General features: G+C 32.0%; 2 protein-coding genes across 2 annotated transcripts; one reads left to right on the top strand and one right to left on the bottom strand.

Moving 5' to 3' along the window:
• The first annotated feature begins 1,528 nt into the window (after positions 1–1,528).
• Positions 1,529–19,120, top strand: LOC114293219 (ferredoxin-thioredoxin reductase catalytic chain, chloroplastic). Its single transcript, XM_028237250.2, has 6 exons — positions 1,529–4,060; positions 4,361–4,473; positions 14,919–14,968; positions 15,081–15,152; positions 15,800–15,860; positions 16,234–19,120. The coding sequence occupies exons 1-6, from the start codon at positions 3,958–3,960 to the stop codon at positions 16,276–16,278; spliced, it is 444 nt and encodes a 147-aa protein (XP_028093051.1). The 5' UTR covers positions 1,529–3,957; the 3' UTR covers positions 16,279–19,120.
• Positions 18,535–20,645, bottom strand: PMZ (zinc finger (AN1-like) family protein). Its single transcript, XM_028237248.2, has 2 exons — positions 20,348–20,645; positions 18,535–19,131 (listed from the first exon to the last, which is right to left on the bottom strand). Exons 1-2 carry the CDS (start codon positions 20,450–20,452, stop codon positions 18,664–18,666), a joined length of 573 nt encoding a protein of 190 aa, XP_028093049.2. The 5' UTR covers positions 20,453–20,645; the 3' UTR covers positions 18,535–18,663.
• Between the last annotated feature and the right edge of the window lie 70 nt (positions 20,646–20,715).

The raw sequence follows: 20,715 nt of genomic DNA on the forward strand, positions 1-20,715 counted from the left end.
AGACATCCGTAATCTTTCAATTACTTGATAAAAATGAGTCTATCAGTAAATTTTTTATTACACCACTGATTTGAAGCATCATATAAGTAATATCACTAAATAATTACCCAAAACGAACATTCTTGTATTGTTAAGATAGCCTTTTGAAACCTATACTATTTGCATTATATAGTTTGAATTGTACCTAAAGTTTATTCTTTCTTCATTTGTGTGATTTTGAGATAGGAAGAGAAGTCTAGTAGATATTTGGAGAGATGGGTTTGACTCTCCTCCGATTATTATTTTTTCTAGAATTTCGGATGGGTTTGGATTGTTACATTTGTCTCGGGTCGTCTCTAATCCTTCAAACTTAGTTGATATATTTTAGAGGTCCTTCCACTTTTAGTTAATTGGTTGTGAGTCTACTGAGGCTGCATGCGTTAGAAGTGTTAGACTTGTCCCATATTGTCAAGTTTAACATATTTAAAACAATTTTAAGCCATTTAAAATTTATTAAACAGTTATAATTGTTCAATCACTTTGATTTTGTTGTCATTCTTCTTCCTTATCTTTTTTTTTTTTTATTTTTTTTTATGCATGTGCAAATTCACATTATCAAGAAATTTTATTAAGTTCTTCATCTTGATTTTCTCATTGACACAAATATGTTAAGAAATTCATAGAATTACCTATATCCGTTTTTCAAGTTCATCTGTATCCTTTGATTAAGGAAGTGTTTATCTTTATCCTTTAATTAAGGACCTCACTAAAAGGTCCTCAAATTTGTTTGTTTTCCAACAAACGGAAATTGCTTCTGTCATTTCAAGAAGTATAAGACAAACTTCTCCATTACAAAACATTGTTCATCAAGTAGACAATTGAAAACTAGAGAGTTTGTGGGCACCATAAATCTTCTTAATTGGATATGCTCCGTGTACTACCCAAACCACATGTCATCTCACCTATTTTGGTTGGGAGATTTGGGAGGGATTTGGAAAGAGAAAGAGAAAAGGTATGTGAAACTGGGTGAAATATAGGTATATTTTATTCACATTTCATCTAACAGTTTCCTTTCCCTTTCTAAATTCCTCCCCACGTACTCCAACCAAATACAAAATTAATGATTTTTTGAATGCAAACAGAATCCCCCGCATTATTATTTTTTTTTTCGCGCTTGGTTTTTTGGATGCCTCTAGCCATCTCAGCAAGGCTTTTTATAAAACCTGGGTATTGGGCATCCAAGGGAACTCTATATGAAACCATTTTTGCATGCCTCGCACATTTAGTCGAATGTCTTCGTTTCAATTTTACTACGAGTCATCATTCATAATATTTGGAGCCATACCTCATTTATCATGGTTGATGAGGTGGATCAAATAATTGCTCAATCCACGAGTCTTCTTAAATTGAAATGTAATAAAGATAAGATATTCATAATTTTATCGATGAGGCTACTCTTGTGATTCAAATTCACACATCACTAAAAATGCTACCAACAAAATTTATTATTATTAGGTCAAATCACCCATTAAATGAGTCTTGTTGATGCAACTTAACTAGTCCAAGTTGGATAAGATTGAAATGAGAAACTAATAAGTTAAGTTAAAAAAAATTAAAAAAAAAAAAAAAAAAAACCCATTAAAGAACAATAAAAAAAACAAAAAAAGAAAAGAAAAATAAGTCATTTAATATATATATATAGAGATAGAGAGAGAGTAATGCTAGGAACACATAAATCAAATATAGATTTTTGATACACAAAAGTTAGTGGTTAATTGTTAGATTAGCATTTTGGAGGAATTGAAACTTACACTCATACACTTTGCAAGAAAATCTTATCTTACCATTCCATTCCTAAGAGTGAAACTCAAGACCTCCCCGTGAAAGACAAATTTGGCAGCCAAAAAGCTAGCCAACTATGCTAGAGACCAAACACAAATGTCTCATAAATAGTGAGTCTCACATCAGGTGGGTCCCTCCCCTTGTGAAACATCTATTACATTCTATGTTTGATTTATATTCACATAAACTTATTAATATATATTGAGTAAATTTACATGTACATGTGATTTTTATGTAAGAAAAATGTTTGAAATCTCTCGCCCAAAAAAAAAAAGGACTTAAATAGACCCACATCATATAGCATAATATGTGTCCATTTTTATTTCTCAAACATTCAATCATATAAAATTTACAATTATCGTGGATTGATTTGAAAGTTCAAATTGTGGATATCTAAGGTTTCTCTTTACCTAATAAGACACATAAGCATGTTAGAAATGTAAAATTTACTATTTATCTCAATATTTGTAAGGAAAAAAAAATGTGATTATAAAACAACTTTTATATATATATATATATATATATATATTTGAAGAAGAAATCATTAAAAAAGTGAGGAATAATACTAATGGAGTTGGAGGTGGGTTGCAGCCACTAGTCGTACATACTGATCCATCGCCCCATCCGGTACACAACACATATTGCCCACGGATCACGACACAGATTGGTAACAATTTTTTTATGGAAAAAAAAAAAAAAAATATTGACGAGAATTAATCGTACAAAGATTATAAAAACAAATATCAATAAGTAGATGCGAAGTGCATAAAACTAAATGATCCCCATTAAATTAGTACCGTAAAATAAATCCAATCACCTACTAGCAGACCGCCACGATTTTATTACCAATCTAAAGGAGAGTACTAGTAGTTAGAACTAATAGTCTCACTCTTTCTCGTGAGGCTGAAAGACTCACTGATGTGTGCTGAAGTGTATAAGTAGTAGTTTCAAATTGATGACGATATAACCAGCACCAAATGCTATGATGGAAACAAGACAATGCTATATATTGCCATAAACAGCCCAAATTAATGCTATGATTTTCCCATGTTTTTGCATTTAAAACCAAGCAGAGTAGGGTGGTTTTGAAGTTAATTTTGTTCCAACGGTGCAACCTTTGAAAACGAAAGACATTTTCAGAGTTTGGTGGACTAATTGAGAGGCACGAGAAATGTAATTTGGTTTATCTCACCTCCTCATTATTCTATTTATTTTCTAAATTTCTATTTGATCTACGTGATCTTTAAAGTTTCTAATTATTCAAAAATTGAAATAATTAGGCCATGAAACAAAAGATTGTCCTACACCTAGACCAAGGTATTGACGGGTCTGAAATATCATAAAATAGAATGTGATACGATAAGATAGAATACAATAAAAACAAAGATAGAAAATGTTTAATGGTTATAAATTTTAACAACAATCTGAAAGTAATGCTACAAACCCATATATTTGACTCATAAATTCAAAAGAATTGAGCCCTCAATCATTGGTTGTATAACCAATTAAAAGTTGACACCTATCTTAATATATCATTGTGAGTAGAAGTGTGAAAGTTTTTTAAAGGTCTCAAATATTTTTCAAAAATAAAATACCCATGCCCAAAAAGAAAAAAGACAAAAAAAAGAGTAAGAGAAAACATAACTTGGACCCAATATTTTAAGGGGATTTACGGGTCAATCTTATAGATCAAACTTATGTACTTACAAATCTTATTTTTTTTTCATTAACCAATATCTTCAAAAAAGAATTGAGAACTTACTTATACATTAAAAAAGTATATAAGATTTATAGATGTTTAAGTTTATCACGTAGAATTGACCCGTAATTTATTCATATTTTGGGCCTAGGTTCTAGATTTGAAACAAACTCATAGAATCAAGCCCAGTCCAGTTAAGTGAGTGTGGCTCTGTATTTTCTTCCCCTCAACATCGCCGATTTTCTAAAACGAGTGGCGGGCACACACACACAGCCTTACAAAATTTTTGTTAATTTCTCCACAAAAAAATTAAAATAAAATTACATCAACGATAAATAACAGAAATAACTCAGACACACACACAGACACATATAGATAAATATTTCATTTTCAATTTTATTTTCAGTGTTCGATTCGTATTCTCTGGAGTCGCAAGCATGACAGCACTTCAGGCCTCAACCTCCTATGGCGTCGGCATTTCGACCTTCGTTACCTCTCCTCGTCTTCGTCTCCATCACCGCCATGTAATCACTGCCCAAGGTATTTCAAAAAAACCTCTGAATCGCTCAATATCTGCATTCTTAACCCTAATTTTCACGATTCATACACGAATTTAGATGTTAATTTTGGTAATTAGTAATCGAATTGGGCGTTAGGTGAACCTTATCTTATAAATATGTGGAAGAATCTAGTTCATCCGGCAGAGTTCTGTAAAAAAAATTATTTTTATATATGTACCAACAGAAAGGATTATATCATATGATAAAATTGTTACATCAATGTAAGCATTGATTGATTGATTTTTATTTTTATTTTTTTCATTCTAATTTTGGTTTACAGTGGAACCATCGGACAAGTCTGTTGAAATCATGAGGAAGTTCTCGGAGCAGTATGCTCGTAAGTCGGGAACATACTTCTGTGTCGACAAAGGAGTTACTTCTGTTGTTATCAAGGTATTTTTCATTTATTTTCTTTGGATTGATTACTTTGTTTTCTTTTCCTTAATCTCATTGAAGTTTGTGTTGTCTAAATTGTGAATTTAAATAAATAGATTCACGAATAAATGAAAATTATATACTAAGAACAAATGCTGAGAATTACAATAGAAATACACAATACAATAAAATGGTAAAGAAATCAAACTGAACCCTGCACAGTAGCAGTTTTGTTAAAATAGATTTTCACTGTCTCACGGGTTGAGTGCTTGAGGAATTCCAGCGTCTATCTCCCAGAATACGACGGTTAAAAATCACTTACGGCAGAAGCACTCTCTGTCTAGCTTAGCAAACAAACCGTAGCAGTATTCTCTCACTGTAGGAACTTTTTGGCAAACTGACTTGTAAAATGGAAGCAAAAATTTCTGTGTTTGGACTAGACAGGAGGGTCTCAATTTATACATGTATAGGGGAGAGAGGAGGAGCCTCCAACCTTTATGGTTGGTCACTAATGCACCATTAACTTGCCTTTATGGCTCGTCACTAATGCACTATTAACCTCTGCAATAATACAGGAGTTACAAACATATTATACACCCTAATCCTACTACCCCTTTCATGAAGCTAACTTCATGAGGTAATTTTTCAATCAATTCTCAATAATTTTTGGCCATTCTTTTTATTGTGTAAAGATCTCATTGCAAAAGTATCTAGACTCACTTAGACCCAACACAATAGATGGTTGGGACCCACTTTCATATTTAATTAAAGTCACCAAAAACTCATTTTTTTCAAACAATTCCTCACATGAATAAAAATTGACTGAATGACTCAACAAACGGACACCGTTCAACAATAATGACTCGAAGAGAGAGTACAATGGACTAACCCCGACATTAGAGAATGTAGCTTTTGGTTTTGAACCTCTCCCAGTGAAAACCTATCGAGTTTACTGGCTGATCAGTGAATATGACATCTTGAATTGCTTTGCCGTTTATGTAAACTGAGACAATAGATCTCACATAGAAATTACTCCTACCACCATTCTGTTCTCACTGGTGTGCCCTGTATGGCCCTGAGCTCTGTGATCAGAATCTTACGATTCGCGATTCGATTCACGATTTGATTCGTAATTTTTGCAAAATCGATACGAATCTATAGGTGAATCTATTTTGGAAGTGAATCTCTAGTGAATCGCACGATTCACGATTCGATTCACTTTTTACGAGTCATGCAATTTTAGAAATTATTGCGTCCGACATATTTTCGACTTTTTTTTTCTCCATCTTTTTAGTAAAAATGACATAATATAACTTCTAATAGCATTTAATACCAAGATAACCAACATATATACATGATTTATTGTTATTTTAGTGATCATGGAGTTTTTAATAAAATTCAATCAGATTCAGTCAAATCCAACATATTTTTAACCTTTCTTCTCATTTTTCCATGCCTAAAAAATGTAATATATCTTCTAAAGATATTTAAGATTAAAAGTACACTATGAATTACCTATTGCTATTTTATTAAATTGAATATAATTGAATGTTACATGTGTGAGGTCAGTTATACCTTTTAAAATGTTTTAGGCTTTAAAATAAAATATTCTAAATAATTCTTTCTTATTACTTACTATTACTTAGAAAAGTATGTATGCTTATTATCTAAATATCAATATCATTGTTAATTATTGTTACCTTGAAAATTGATAATTTGTCAATTTGGTTATTATCTTTATTAAGAATGGTTGATAAGAAACATCTATAAAAGAAAAAAGGTAAGATAGTGATCTTACATAGGAACCTTTATTAACTTCTTACTTATTAAACTACGTGATTATCATTCAAAATAACATTTTCATTGATTTAAATATAATTATTTCATATTCATAAGATATATTTATCATCTAAATGTGTAGATATATGTTTTAAAGTAATTTTAAAGAAGTGACCGAATCTTTACGATTCACGATTCGATTCGATTCGATTCGATTCGCGATTCGAGACAAGGTTATTTCGATTCACGATACGAATCCCGATTTGACAACTATGGCTCTAAGCACTGGCCTAGTTCAGGGAGTGGTGTCAAAGAATTTTTACCTTCTCAATTCTTCTAGAAGTGGGCCCACTTCACACTCACATAGGTGACTCTTCAAAGTATCCTGCTATACCCTGTTTGAATCCTCAACACATAGAGTCATTGAAAGCTTTGTTTAAACTTTACCCCCGCAGGTATCACTGCTTAAAGGAATGGCTGGAGGGTTTTACCCCCACAGTGACATACCATTGTTACATGCAATTAGGTTGTCCCATTGAACCTAAATCTTGGGATCTCCAGTCAACTAGGTTGGGTTTTCATTCCGGTAACTTCCAAAGGGCTTAGCCCCATTCCTTTTGACGACGTCTCAACTAATACTCAATTTAACCCTTTGGTTAGCTGATTCGCAATGTTGTCCTTAGACTTTACATAGTCTATAGAAACAACTCCATTCGAAAGTAGTTGTCGTATAGAATTATATCTACGACGGATATGCCTAGACTTTTCATTATAAATATTACTCTGTGCCCTACCAATTGCAGATTGACTATCACAATGAATATAAATAACTGGCAGAGGTTTAGACCAACGTGGGATATCTTCAATGAAATGGCGAAGCCATTCAGCTTCTTTCGTTGCTTTATCTAAAGTAATAAACTCTAATTCCATCGTTTGATCTAGATATACATGTTTGCTTGGAAGATTTCCAAGACACGGTTGCCCCACCAATAGTGAACACATATCCACTAATGGACTTTGAGTCCTTTATATCTGATATCCAATTCTCGTCATTATAGCTTTCTAGCACTGCTGGATATCGAATATAATGCAGCCCATAATTTCGAGTGTAGCATAAATACCTTAACATCCGCACAATGCCCTTCCAATGAGTAGTATCGGGATTACTCGTGTATCTACTAAGCCTGCTAACCGAGTAGGCTATATCCGGCCTTGTACAACTCATCAGATACATCAAACTTTCAATAACCCGAGAATATTTTAGTTTAGAAACACTCTCACCATTATTCTTGGTCAAATGTAGACTTACGTCTACTGGTGTCCTAGACACACTTGTATCTAATTTACCAAATTTCTCAAGTATCTTCTCAACATAGTGAGACTGAGAAAGTACAATACCACTAGATGTTCTGGTAATCTTAATACCCAGAATAACATCTGCAAGGCCCATACCTTTCATGTCAATCTTAGAGTTTAACAATCTCTTGGTAGTTCTAATCATTTCATCATTACTACCAACAATGAGTATGCCATCAACGTATGGACACGAAATGACATAACCTCTGTCAGTGTCTTTAACATATACGCACTTGTCACACTCATTGATTCTAAATCCATTTGACAACGTAGCGTTGTCAAACTTTTCATGCTATTGCTTAGGAGCTTGCTTCAAACCATACAATGATTGATAAGCTTATAGACTTTCTTATTTTGTCCTGGAGCTAAAAACCCCTCGGGTTGCTCCATGTAGATTTCTCCATTCAAATTTTCATTTAAGAAAGCTATCTTTACATCCATCTGATTTATCTCCAGACCGCGTAAAGCTGTTACTGCAATCACCATGCGGATGGATGTAATCCTTGTCACAGGTGAATACATATCAAAGTAATTCAGGCCTTCTCACTACCTATATCCTTTGATAACTAGCCTAGCCTTATACTTATCAATTGATCCATCTGCTTTCATCTTTCTTCTAAAGATCTACTTGCTCTCCAAGGCCTTACTACCTGGGGGTAGATTAACCAACTCTCAAGTATGATTCTGTAAGATGGAATCAATCACACTCTTAATTGCTTCTTTCCACAAAGGATTTTCAGATGAAGTTACAGCTTTATGGAAAGTTCGAGGTTCTCCTTCTAACATGTAAGTCAAGAAGTTCAAACCAAAGGACTTTGCGGCTCTAGCCCTTTTACTCCTTCTTGGCTTATCTACTTCCTCAACTTGATCATCGACTTGATCATCTATGTGATCATCTGTTTGATCAGCTATGTAATCATTGTCACCTTCAATCTCTTTCATGGAACTTTGAATCCCTTCTTGGAGACGACAAGGAAATACATTTTGAAATAAAGATGCATTTCTTAATTCCATGATAGTATTCTTGTGTATATCTGAAATAATTGATCTATACATAAGAAATCGATATGCACTGCTATTATGTGCATAAATGTTGAATACAAAGTCAACGAATTTTTAGGCTTATCTTAACCCTCTTGGGTTTAGATATTATCACCTTTTGCATTACACCCCCACATTTGTAGAATTTATATAAAGGCTTTTGGCCTTTTCCAGAAATTCATACAGGGTTTTTAAACAATTTCTTGTGTCACAATGATTATGAAACTCTCAAAATCATATCACAGTAAATACATTCCTAGAATGTCATCAACCGATTTAGGCACCCAAACATATTTGGTCCAACCTATCACTTTGAAGCCAAATCTAGTGTTCAACAGTATACTATTCGGAGTTTCATAACACGGCCAGTAGTCTTATCACTTTCAGCATGTGGTCAGTAGACTTTCTACTATTAGAAATCACAATCTCTTAACCTGTGATCAGTAGTCACTTTACTACTAGGAATCACAACGTCCTGACATAGAATCAATAGACTTTTTCATTACTTAGAATCATCATGTCTTGACATATGATCAGTAGCCTCTCCACTACTAGGAACCATCAAGACATGTGATCAATAATCTGTTCACTACTAGGAACCACAATCTCATAATTGTGTAGCCAGTGGTTTAACACCTCCTAGGAACCACCAATTTTCTATCTCTGTGATTATTGATCTTGTACTCACTAAGAGCCACCAATTTAAGAATATATTTGGAATTTAAAAATTCAAAAATATATTCACACACCCTAACGGGTTTTCTCATCTTTACTTTTAAGCAAAGTCACATAGCAATCATTTATACTATAATTGACACAAGGATAACATACTAATTGCCTCTAGTTAATTCAGAGATATTATCATGCAATCTTTATGATTTCTTTCAATCACATCTCTCTGGATGTTCTTTTAAGAATCTCGCAAGGCTTAAGGTTGTCAGGTAGAACAACATTTCTGTTGTCACCTCTTGAAGCCATTTCTGAAAAATCACAACAGAATTTCACTATTTTGTTTTTCAATAAATTGAACTTAACACTAAAAAATCTCATAGTTGGAAATTTAATTCAAAACTTGTCTCACCAATTAACCTAGAATCGAACATGGTCAAGAATGTTTCCAAGAAGACTGGAGGGGTCACATCGGTCCTACTTAAAACCCAACTAATCTTTTGAGAAAACTTTCAAGAGCATGCCGACTCGTACTACGTGAGAAACAATTTTTTAGAATTAAGTTTTCCAAGAAATGAACTAGGTTAAAACAAACCAATTCCCAAGCAAATAAAATTTGCTACCAAAATTACACCACTCATAAAAGTTAATCGGTACTCCCGGAATTGAGCCCATTATTTCTGAATAAAAAAAAAAATATTTTAGCTATGCTAAAATTGGTTTTTTTTCTCAAAACCAAAACACTTTGGAAATAATCAGATTATAACCTAAGACTTTCTCCAAACTTGGTTTTCCAACACTTTGGGAATAAAATGATTAAACTTAAAGACTTCCTCAAACCCCAAAGGTTTGAAACCAAATCTGTCTTAGTTGTTATTTCTGAACAAATCAGATCTATTATTTAGCCAATGCTAAACACTTTGGTTTCTATTACAGAAAACCAAACCAAGTTCCAAACTTTACAAGCAATTTAAAAATTGCTAACAAAAATTTTAAGCAATGTAAAAAATTGCTACAACAATACAAGCAAATAAATTTTTTTTACACAATTAGTAAAAACCAACTAAACCCAAGCCAAAAAAAATAAATAAATAAATAAATAAAAAATAAATAAATAAATTGCTTTACTAAACAAATGTAAACTAATCCAAATAGGATTATTTTTTTTCTCTAAACTCCTTTCCTCGCTTAGTTATTCCTGTTCATCATGAAGGTTAGTCGTCCATAATTTTGTTTATACATCCCAAAGACTATTCATTTGGTTTTGTATTTGTTTTCCCAATCCCTTTCGCATATGCATTCCTGTAAAAAAAAGTAAGCGGAAAAAGATAAGAAAATACAAACCAAACAATCTAAAGAAATTTGAAACCATCTAGTAAACTATTTAATAATAAAAATTAACTAATTAAAATGCTAGGTGAGTTTCAACAATAAACCTTAAGTGTTACAAAATAAACCTATAACTCTAAGAATTAAATTAAAAATTTAATAGTCCTGAGTTATGAATGAAATTAACAAGAAACATTCAAACTTATAACTCCAAATAAATAAATTACATTAATAGGCAAGAGTTACATGAAATATAATTTACAATAAACATGTTAATAACTCTAGCAACTATCTTTTAAATAAATATAAACAAGTTACAAAAATTTTATAACTCCAAAATTATATTCAAAGTAAATGTCATGTGTTATAAATGAATTCAATTCACAATAAACATGAAAATAATTCTAGCAATTAAACATGTAGCCTACACCAAAAACTAGAAAATAAAGAACATGCAAATTATCTTAAAATTCTAGAAAATAATAAATATGTGAATTAAACTAGTATGTAAAAAATTATTGAACATGTTAATTATACTAGAATTGTAGAAACTAATTAGCATGTCAATGGTAACTAAACTAAATTGAAACTCTTATATACATGCAAATTATATTATAAAATAGAAAATAAAAAAGCATACAAATCATGGTAGGAAATTTGAAAATCATGCTCATAAAATAAAATTCTACTAGAATAATCAAAGTGCAACCTTTAATAAAGATCTGGAAAGAAATGTATTCAAATTAAATAGGAATAAAAATAAAAATAAAAAAACCCAAAACCAGGCCCTTAATTAGCAAGCATGCAACAGTGGCCTTACTATGCTCCAAAATTCCTAATCATGCACTAATATACAAGAAATAGTATGGGTTTGGAATATAAATGAATAGGCTAATCATTGATGCCTCATACAAACAATAGTTGTACATGTAAAGTCAATGGATTACCTCAGTAAGACTAGCATGTACATTATCTCGGTAAGACTAACATGTAAATCAAATAAACAACTAAGCAACAATTATTTATTTATTTGAATAAATCTAACACAACAAAGTTTCCAGGGAACAAAACAATAGCAGCCATATATATATGTATATATATACATATATCTAAATTACTAGATGAATCTATTTGTTCAATTTCATGGGAAACACATAAAATCTGTTTTAAGATTGTTGTCCAAATTGTGAATTTAAATAAATAGATTCACGAATAAATCAAAATTATATACCAAAAATACATGCTGGGAATTACAACTAAATTATAATAGAAATACACAATACAATAAAATGGTAAAAAAAGCAAACCAAAGCCTGCACAGTAACAGTTTCTTGAAACAGATTTTCGCCGCCTCATGGGTCGAGTGCTTGAGAAATTCCGGCGTCTGTCTCCTAGGATACGATACGACTGTCAAAAATAAGCTACGGCAGGAGCACTATCTGTCAAGCTTAGCGAACAAAAACTGTGGCAGTACTGTCTCATTGTAAGAACTTTCTGGCAAACTGACTTGTAAAATAGAAGCAAAAATTTATGTGTTGAGACTAGACAGGAGGGTCTCAATTTATACAAGTATAGGGGAGAGAGGAGGATCCTTCAGCCTTTATGGCTGGTCACTAATGCACTATTAACCTGCCTTTATGGTTGATCACTAATGCACCATTAACCTCTACAATATTGCAGGAGTTACAAACATATTATACACACTAATCCCACTATCTCTTTCATGAAGCTAACTTCATGAGGCAATTTCTCATTCAATTCTCAATGGTGTTTGGCCATTCTTTTTGTGGTCTAAAGATCTCATTGCAAAGTATCTAAATTCACTTGGACCGAATGGTTGGGACCCACTTTAATATTTAATTAAAGTCACCAAAAACCTATTTTTTCCAACAGTTTGGATGTTTCAATTTTTAATATGCACCTCCTTTGAATTTCAGATCATAGGTTAATGTCATATCTTTTACAATTGGGTAATAATTGGTTTGTGAAGATAGTTTAGGTAGATGCGGTAGCAATTGATCAGTTAGCAAAAACAAGCTCTATGAAACCTAAATCTACGGGGGCTTGGTTCCATTCCATTTAGTAAGTTGCTTTGGTTTGAGAAAAACGGTCCATGGTTGCTTAAGGACATTAGCACATTAGCAAGAATAGTTCAAGTCATGTTGTGATATTGTAGTGAACCACTAGAGCTTTATCGTGGCACACCATTGTAGTGGGCTTCTTTTTTTATTTATTTATTATTTTTTTTCCTCACCATAGCAGGAAGTTATTTACTGTAGCATGTTAACAAAAACAGTATGTAAATTCTACTTTGCATGTATTGCTTTGTTTGGTCAGACTCTGGAAATACTTCTATTGACATATGTATATATTCTAATATTTGGCAATTAGAGGAAGTTGATGATGCTAGATAGATATTCAGATCCGCTATGTTTATCCAAGCCAGCTTGAGGCCTCTCATTTGTCATTTCTGGCTTCAGAAACCTAGTTCATGCATTTCTTTGTTTTATCATAGTTTCATGCTTTTTGAATTTTACGGAAGGCAACTTTCTGTGTTCCATGTTTAGATAATTTGAGTGCATTGGTTCCATAATCAACCATACGTTTATTGTTTTTGACAATCAAGCAGGATGATACTCGTTGCTTGCTTAATACTTGGAGACTGTCCTTTACCGATATAAAATAGTTTTTGGTGACACTTTTGGTGGCAACCTCTCTAGCAGATCTCTTTGGCTACAGTTTTAAGATTGTGGCATGTTCTTTTTATGGGTTTCACATGATAGCCATTAACCACTTAAATTCAATATGTTCAAACTGCTTAAAATTTAATGTTGTTATATTGATAACTTTTCCACATAATGATGTTTGTTGTATACCTCTTCTAAGCTAAACACCATAATTAGAAGTATGAAGGTTCATAAGCAAAAGAATATAAGTTCAATAGGTCTGAAACATAATATAATAATGAATCTTACTAAAGAGAAACCATTTATTTTATCTTGTGAGATCATTTGGAGGAAGAGCTTAAGGAGGAAACTGATCAGGCTTTGGGCACATGTTTATGGACGCTTATGGGTGATGGGGGGATGACTTATATTCTGCTTGGGATTGTGTAGGAAGTGCCCACAAGATAATATATAGGTACATGCACCCTGTATGACAGGGGATGCAAGACAAGTACGAGTTTGTGTTTATGTGTAATTCATCTAATATTCCAGAACATTTGGACACGGTTAAATATTATTCTTGTCTATAATATTCTTCTATTATTTCCTTCCTAGGGAAAATGGTATTTTTATACCATGTAGAGCTAATCATGGGTGTTTCACATTTTGAAGCAGCCATGTCAGAAAAGTAATATAATAGTCATTTTTATGTACAATTATAAGATAGTAATTCAATTGCCTGTTGTTCTTGGTACAGACGTCTAATTAGACATGTTGGACTCATATCCATACCATTACTCACGTTTAACGATTCTACACATGCACTTCACATCCAGGTTACATAACTGCACATTCATTACCACGAAGGTTCAATGTGATATATATTTTTAGTAGCGTCATTAAAATGCTGATAAATTTGTGTAAGATGCCTTTCTAGAATGGAAAGGTTCTTTCATTGAAGAATTATTAATTTTTTTAATAAAGATTTCATGGAGCCTGGAGGCTCTTTCTTTTCATAGATTACATGATGGAAACTCAAGTGCCAATTATAACAGAACGAATCAGGATTAGCAAGATATAAAGGATAAGAGCATCAGTTTTGGGGGTTTTGAACCATTCAGATCTATGGTTACTCATTATAAAGCTGGAGCAGTTAATAGTCAGAGCTTTTCATGTATTTCTGGTTTCTATGAAATTGTCATGATGGAGTGATAGGTTATATATTTATCAATTAATCAGTAGCTTACATGAACAACAATGTTGCTAATTTAATATAGTTGTTCTAGGTATTTTAATTAACACCTGCATAAGTTGAAATAATTGACTCCTTGAATAATTTGATTGATCTTGAGTTACTTTCGATTCAATGGGCAGTTTATCCTGCTAGATAGTGAAAAGAAAACTCATGGAAATTGTTATTTTTATTTGATAAAAACACATGCTGGAACATAGCATATGTTTAAAGCAATTATTCTTGTGTAGACTGATTGTTATAATACTGAAACTTGTTTTTTTTTTTTTCCTCCTTTGAAGTTCTCTTTAAAAAAATTAATCATATATTGATTTGTTAAATGCAAATCCATTAGTAGTTATTTGACAGAAACTCATATTGGAATCATACAGGGGCTGGCTGACCATAAAGATTCATTGGGTGCACCACTTTGCCCTTGTAGGTAAAACATTCAGTCTTTTATCATCTTCTCGAGAAGAATTTCTTGAAAATGTCAAATGTAGTTGTCTTCATCTCATATTATAATATCCTATAATGGTGTGGTTTTGTTTCAGGCACTATGACGACAAAGCTGCTGAGGCAGGGCAAGGGTTTTGGAACTGTCCATGTGTTCCCATGAGAGAAAGGTAAACATAGTTAGACTTAAATGACTCAACTTCAGATTGCATTCAGTTGTTTCTTACATGGTGGGCATAGGAGTTTCCTTTCTCACTTTTTGGGGATAACAATTGAATATCATGGAGTTATTTACCAGGCAGAGTTTTTTGTTGTCAAATATATCTCATACTGTACTTAATAATTCACTTCTATCGTGCTTTAATCTGTGCTTGTTATTTGAAATATCATAAACTACTATATATATTTAATTTAGTTGTAGCAGTATTTTATTCAACATTGCTGATTGTGAAAGTTGCATAAAATAGAGAAGGCAATCATCGACAGTTTTAAGTACCCATTTGAAGTTAGGAGCATAGCATTACCTGACCAAATCCAGGATATTGGTTGCCTTTTTCAATATTTTTTTGGTGTGGAAATTGAAATGTCAAGGATGATTCTTGTTTCAAGTAAATTATGACAGATATTTTTGTGGGGTAGAAGATGAAACTTTGGTCGGCTTCAATACCGTTCTCATAATTTTGATGAAGCTATTCTATCCATTTGCATGTGAAATTTTGCGTTTCAGCTTATGGTTTCTTTTCTTGAGTTTCATAATTTAATCATTCTAATTCTTTAGCTAGTCATCTGTATTCTAAATGTGATATTGCCTTGGCAGGAAGGAGTGTCACTGCATGCTCTTTCTCACCTCTGATAACGATTTTGCTGGCACAGAACAGGTTAAACCATATCCTATTCTTTGATTTCATTTTTTTGCATTTTTTTTTTTTTGTTTTTCTTTCTAATGGTAACTAAATTTAAAAATTAAACAAGTTTTACAATTGCTTTGAATAGCTCTTGTTATAACCTAAGATGTGATGATGCCTAGAACAACCTTACTTTTACATGCCTCTCTTTAATAAGGCTGGTAACTCAGGGAAGAGGATTTGTTCAGTGTATGTTGTCAAGTCCTAGAATCGATGCATTCCAGTTACACTTGGATGGATCATTAGTTTCAAACCTTATTCTTGTGGTTTTGCCCATGTAATGTATATTCTGTGCAAGTTATTTTCCTAGTTTTTATTTTGCTCATCACTTTTTCGTGGTATGCAGACCATTTCATTGGAAGAAATCAAAGAAGCTACAGCAAATATGTAGTGCTCGAATCTAGTGTATTGAATTCACTGGTTTGAATGCTCTTGTATGTAAATTTGTATTGTGATAAGAATCATCTCTAGTTATGTTCCAATGTTTTGTGCATTAGCAATGGTCTTGAAGAATCTTTGAGAAATCAGAATATACATTAAAGATCTGTAAGAAGCATGTCAGCATTGACTAGATATCTGTTTCATGATTTGCTGTGTATATTCAATTAACATGGCACATATTCTTGAAGATCATGTCATATGGTTTGTTTGAAAATTTTGCAACTGTAGCAGAGCATGATATACTTCAATTCTCTGATATTCTGTTTTTTTTAAGAGTTGGATGTTAGTGGCTGGTTGAGTGACATGGAGGGAAGTAATGTATGGATAATGCAACCGTGAATGCATGCTGTATTTTGATATCGTTTGGTCGTTTCTGAAAAATGCTCAAGACTCCTAAAATGCTTATGTAAAATGTTAGGCTGTTTAATGTTTTACGTTTTTGTTATTGTTTAAAATTAAACAAATAGGGCATGTTTGATTGATAGGATTAAAGTATGAGATTGAGATTATTAGCTTAATAATTCTATGTTTGTTTTAAAATTTTGTTTTAGGATTATTAATCTAATGAATAAGTAATCCAATAAATTTGTAAGATTATTAGTAATGGAGTAGGGGTGTGATTATATATCTAGAGCTAAGAAATAAAATAAAAAGACTCTTTTATCCTTGACTAAAAATTAAAACACTTGTTATTTTTATATAATTTTATATTTTAGAAGGCTAAAAATAATTTTTTAAAAATTGAAAATATTTTTTGATATTTATTTTATAAAATTAGTTTATATTTAAAAAACCAAATATGACCTTTGTATTTTTATTTTGCTTGTATTTATTTAGTTATAATTTTTTTTAAAACCACGTTTATGAAGAAATTTTGATAAAGTAAAAATTGTGAAGAAACGTTAATAAAATGTAAGATTAGAAAAGAAAATCAATATAGTTGTAATCTTACATTTATTTGTATTCTTATCCAATTCAAACAATAGATAAGGGGATAATTTATTCTACTAATCCAATTAGATAGTGAATATCACACTAATTTGATGAAATTATTAATACTTTCACTATTAGTCTTATAAATCAAAATGGCCATAGTGTACACATTTCTTGGAAAGCATTGTTGTTAACATGTTTGTATTTGTAAGTAGGGGCATTCGCGGTTCGGTTTTAGACGGTTTGTAAATCGGTTTGGACTTACTCGCATGTATGCGGTTTGAGAAAAATTCAACCCGCAACCATCCGCAATGTGGGTTATGGTTTGTGCGGATATGATTTGTGGATTGGACTTTTTTCAATTTTTAGATTCAATTTCAATTTCCAGATTCACTATAATATATTGATTTCAATTTAAAAAGTAATTAACATATTCAATTTCTCCTCTATGAAGAAGTAGATTCAATTTCCTTCAATGTTCACAGAGCAAACAAAAACAAAGTAAAACAAAAACATTCAAAAACAATGTTGTGTACAACATTTCTTTTTGTATCGTGAAATTAGAGTTTGGTGTGTTTGGCCAAAAACATCTAGAATAGGATGAATGAAATCAACAGTGTAAATTTATTTATTTATTTATTTTTAAATTCTAAGTGCAAGCGGATCCTTGTGGGTGCGGGTTAAACTCACAATCCGTCTGTAACCCGCAATTATGTCATTTTTCAAACCGCATCTGTCCGCAATTATGTCATTTTTCAAACCGCATCTGTCCGCATTGTGTTTCGTGAATCGATTCGGATTGGGCGATTCAAATAACCCTAGCCTTACTTATAAGTAAATGTTAGATTGTGTTTTAAGTAAAAAGTGATTTGTCTTCGCACTTTTTTTTTTTTTGAAAGAAAAAGTATTAAAACACTCTAAATGTCAAGCAGGAGCAATTATTCAATCTTTCCGCAATATCACATTGGCAATGTATATCTAGTAGGAAGCGAGGATGCACTTACATGTTCCTAAAAAATAAGAGAATAATTTGGAACAGAAAAAATATTTTCTTACAAAAGACAATATATATGAAAAATATTTTCTAGATAACTTACTTTTATGTTTAGTTGAGACATGCTGGTGGTAGTGTGGATTGATAAAATGTTAGATTGATAAAAAAATGCTCTTTCATTTTTGTATTTTTGTCATATCAAACATTAAAAAATGTAGAAAATATATTCTGTCAAAATAAAATGGGATTTTAAATCTTACAAATTTCATCAACGTACAATTCAGATAAGAGATTTTGTTTGTCATTATAATAAACAATAGAAGAACACACAATCCATGACAAGTTAGAAAATAATGGTTCAACAAACACACTACATGAAATCATCAATAACAAAGTGTCAAACACTTTTTAACAGGCTTTGACAGAGGGAGTCCTCCTGGGTGAAGAATTCGAACCACCACGACTTTCCTTTGCACAATCACTAGCACTGCCATTAACATTCCTCGAAGCCAAAGCAATCAAAAATTTAGCCCTAGCAGGAATCACAGAGGAGCTCTGTCTCTGTTTGCAATCATGATCGGCTGGGAATCGATGCTTGAGGCAAACCTTAACATCACAAGTCTTACAAGTGCTAGTGTTGGAGAATGTCAAAACCTCTTTGCACCGCCTTACGGGACAAATTGGCTTCTTCTTCTTATTGGGGTCACAGTCCCCGGACTTGTCGTGCCTCTCCAACATTGCCTTTTCGTCGTCTCCATCATGGCCGGTTGTTTCGATTGATGATGAACAGGTTTCACAAACTACCACCTTCCTGCTGTTGTGATCTGCTTTTGGGCAGTTATGGGATTTGAATGATCTGTGTTCCAAGCAGAATGCCTGTGGATTCCCATTCAAATCGAATCATCAATTGAATTGAAATATGGAACAAAATTTCATCTTTTTTATATCGAATCAAAAAACGAAACAATAGTGAAATATCAAATTTTCAATACTTCCACTAATGTTTCCACAAAAACATAACAAACTGCGAGAAAACTTTACTTATTTATTTATAAGTAATTCGGTATCCAGTGATCAATCCCATGGCAGCATCCAATTAAAACCGGAATAAAGTTACCTATAAATTGGTCTAAAAGGAGTACAAACCCTAAAAAATTTATGAATTTTTTTTTATCAAAGGTCACCCACATGGAGTCCCACGCCCATATAAAATATTTAGTAAAAATTTTAATAAATCTTTTGCATTCTCTAACATTTTCCTTCCAAAAAATGAATTGCACTAGGTTCCCCTTGGGTTAATGAGAAAACATTAACACACACTGGAATAATGAGTTGTTAACTTACAAGTATTTAACAATTATCATTCCTATTTACATCTTTTATTCAAATGAAAAAATTGCGAGAAATGAGCATAAAGAAAAAAAATTTCTTAAATTTATGAGATAATTACACCATCTTGTAATTATGGGTCATTTTCAATTTATCCCTTAATTAAAAATAAAATTTATTATATTTTGTCCCATAACGTACTAATGTATTTTAATCTCAATCTTATAGCCTTTTCTATTAAGAAATATATGAGAAAAAATATTTTATCTACGCTCACGACGTCACTTTTCTAATCAATGAAAATTTGAGATTAAAAAGAATTAAAAAATTAACTTTTCAAAACAGAAATTTAAAAATAAAACAAATCAAAAGAATCATGGGGATTTAAAGGAGATGCAATAATTTCATGTTGGGTCCTTCAACCTTTTTATAGAAAAAAAATCGACATCAAAAAATTTTACCCAATACAAAAAAAATTCAAATTTTCTCTAATATGATTAGAGAGAAATTTCACTGAGAAATCATGGTTAATAAAAGAAAATAGATTGGACCTTTCTTACTATCTAAATTAGAGAGATGATTCACTAATTTTTTATAAAACATAACAATTTTTAGTTGGGGGAAGATAACAAGTAATAGTTCATGGATAAATTGTAATTTGTCCTAAATTTATCAAAGAAAACTGAAAAACAAGAAAGAAGAAACAAAAAGAAAAGAAAAGAAGGAGAAGATAAGAAAAAACAAGCCAGAATTAGGAATTTACCTTGCGACATGAATCGCATTTAAAAGGGAGGAAATCGAGTTGATTGCATTCAGGGTGTTGACAGTGGATTCCCAAATCCGGAAAAGCTTCCGTTCCTCCTCCCATCTCTCTCTCTCTCTAGAATTTTGAATCTCTCTGGTTTATTTTTCTCTCTCTAAAAATCAATTGCTGCTGATTAAAGAAGATGATATGATTCCCAAACTCCTCCGATGGTGTTTATATATATACACTATGAAGAGATTTCGTGGGCGCTCTCGTCTTGGCTTGAGGCCCAAGACAAGTCTCCCACCTCTTTCCGAATTCCAGAGATTTTTTATTAAAAATAAATAAATAAATGATACGAGATGTGTCTTAGCTCACGCGGTTGT

Source organism: Camellia sinensis, chromosome 4 (genome assembly GCF_055761805.1).
Source record: "Camellia sinensis isolate YWXY chromosome 4, ASM5576180v1, whole genome shotgun sequence".
Taxonomy (NCBI): domain Eukaryota; kingdom Viridiplantae; phylum Streptophyta; class Magnoliopsida; order Ericales; family Theaceae; genus Camellia; species Camellia sinensis.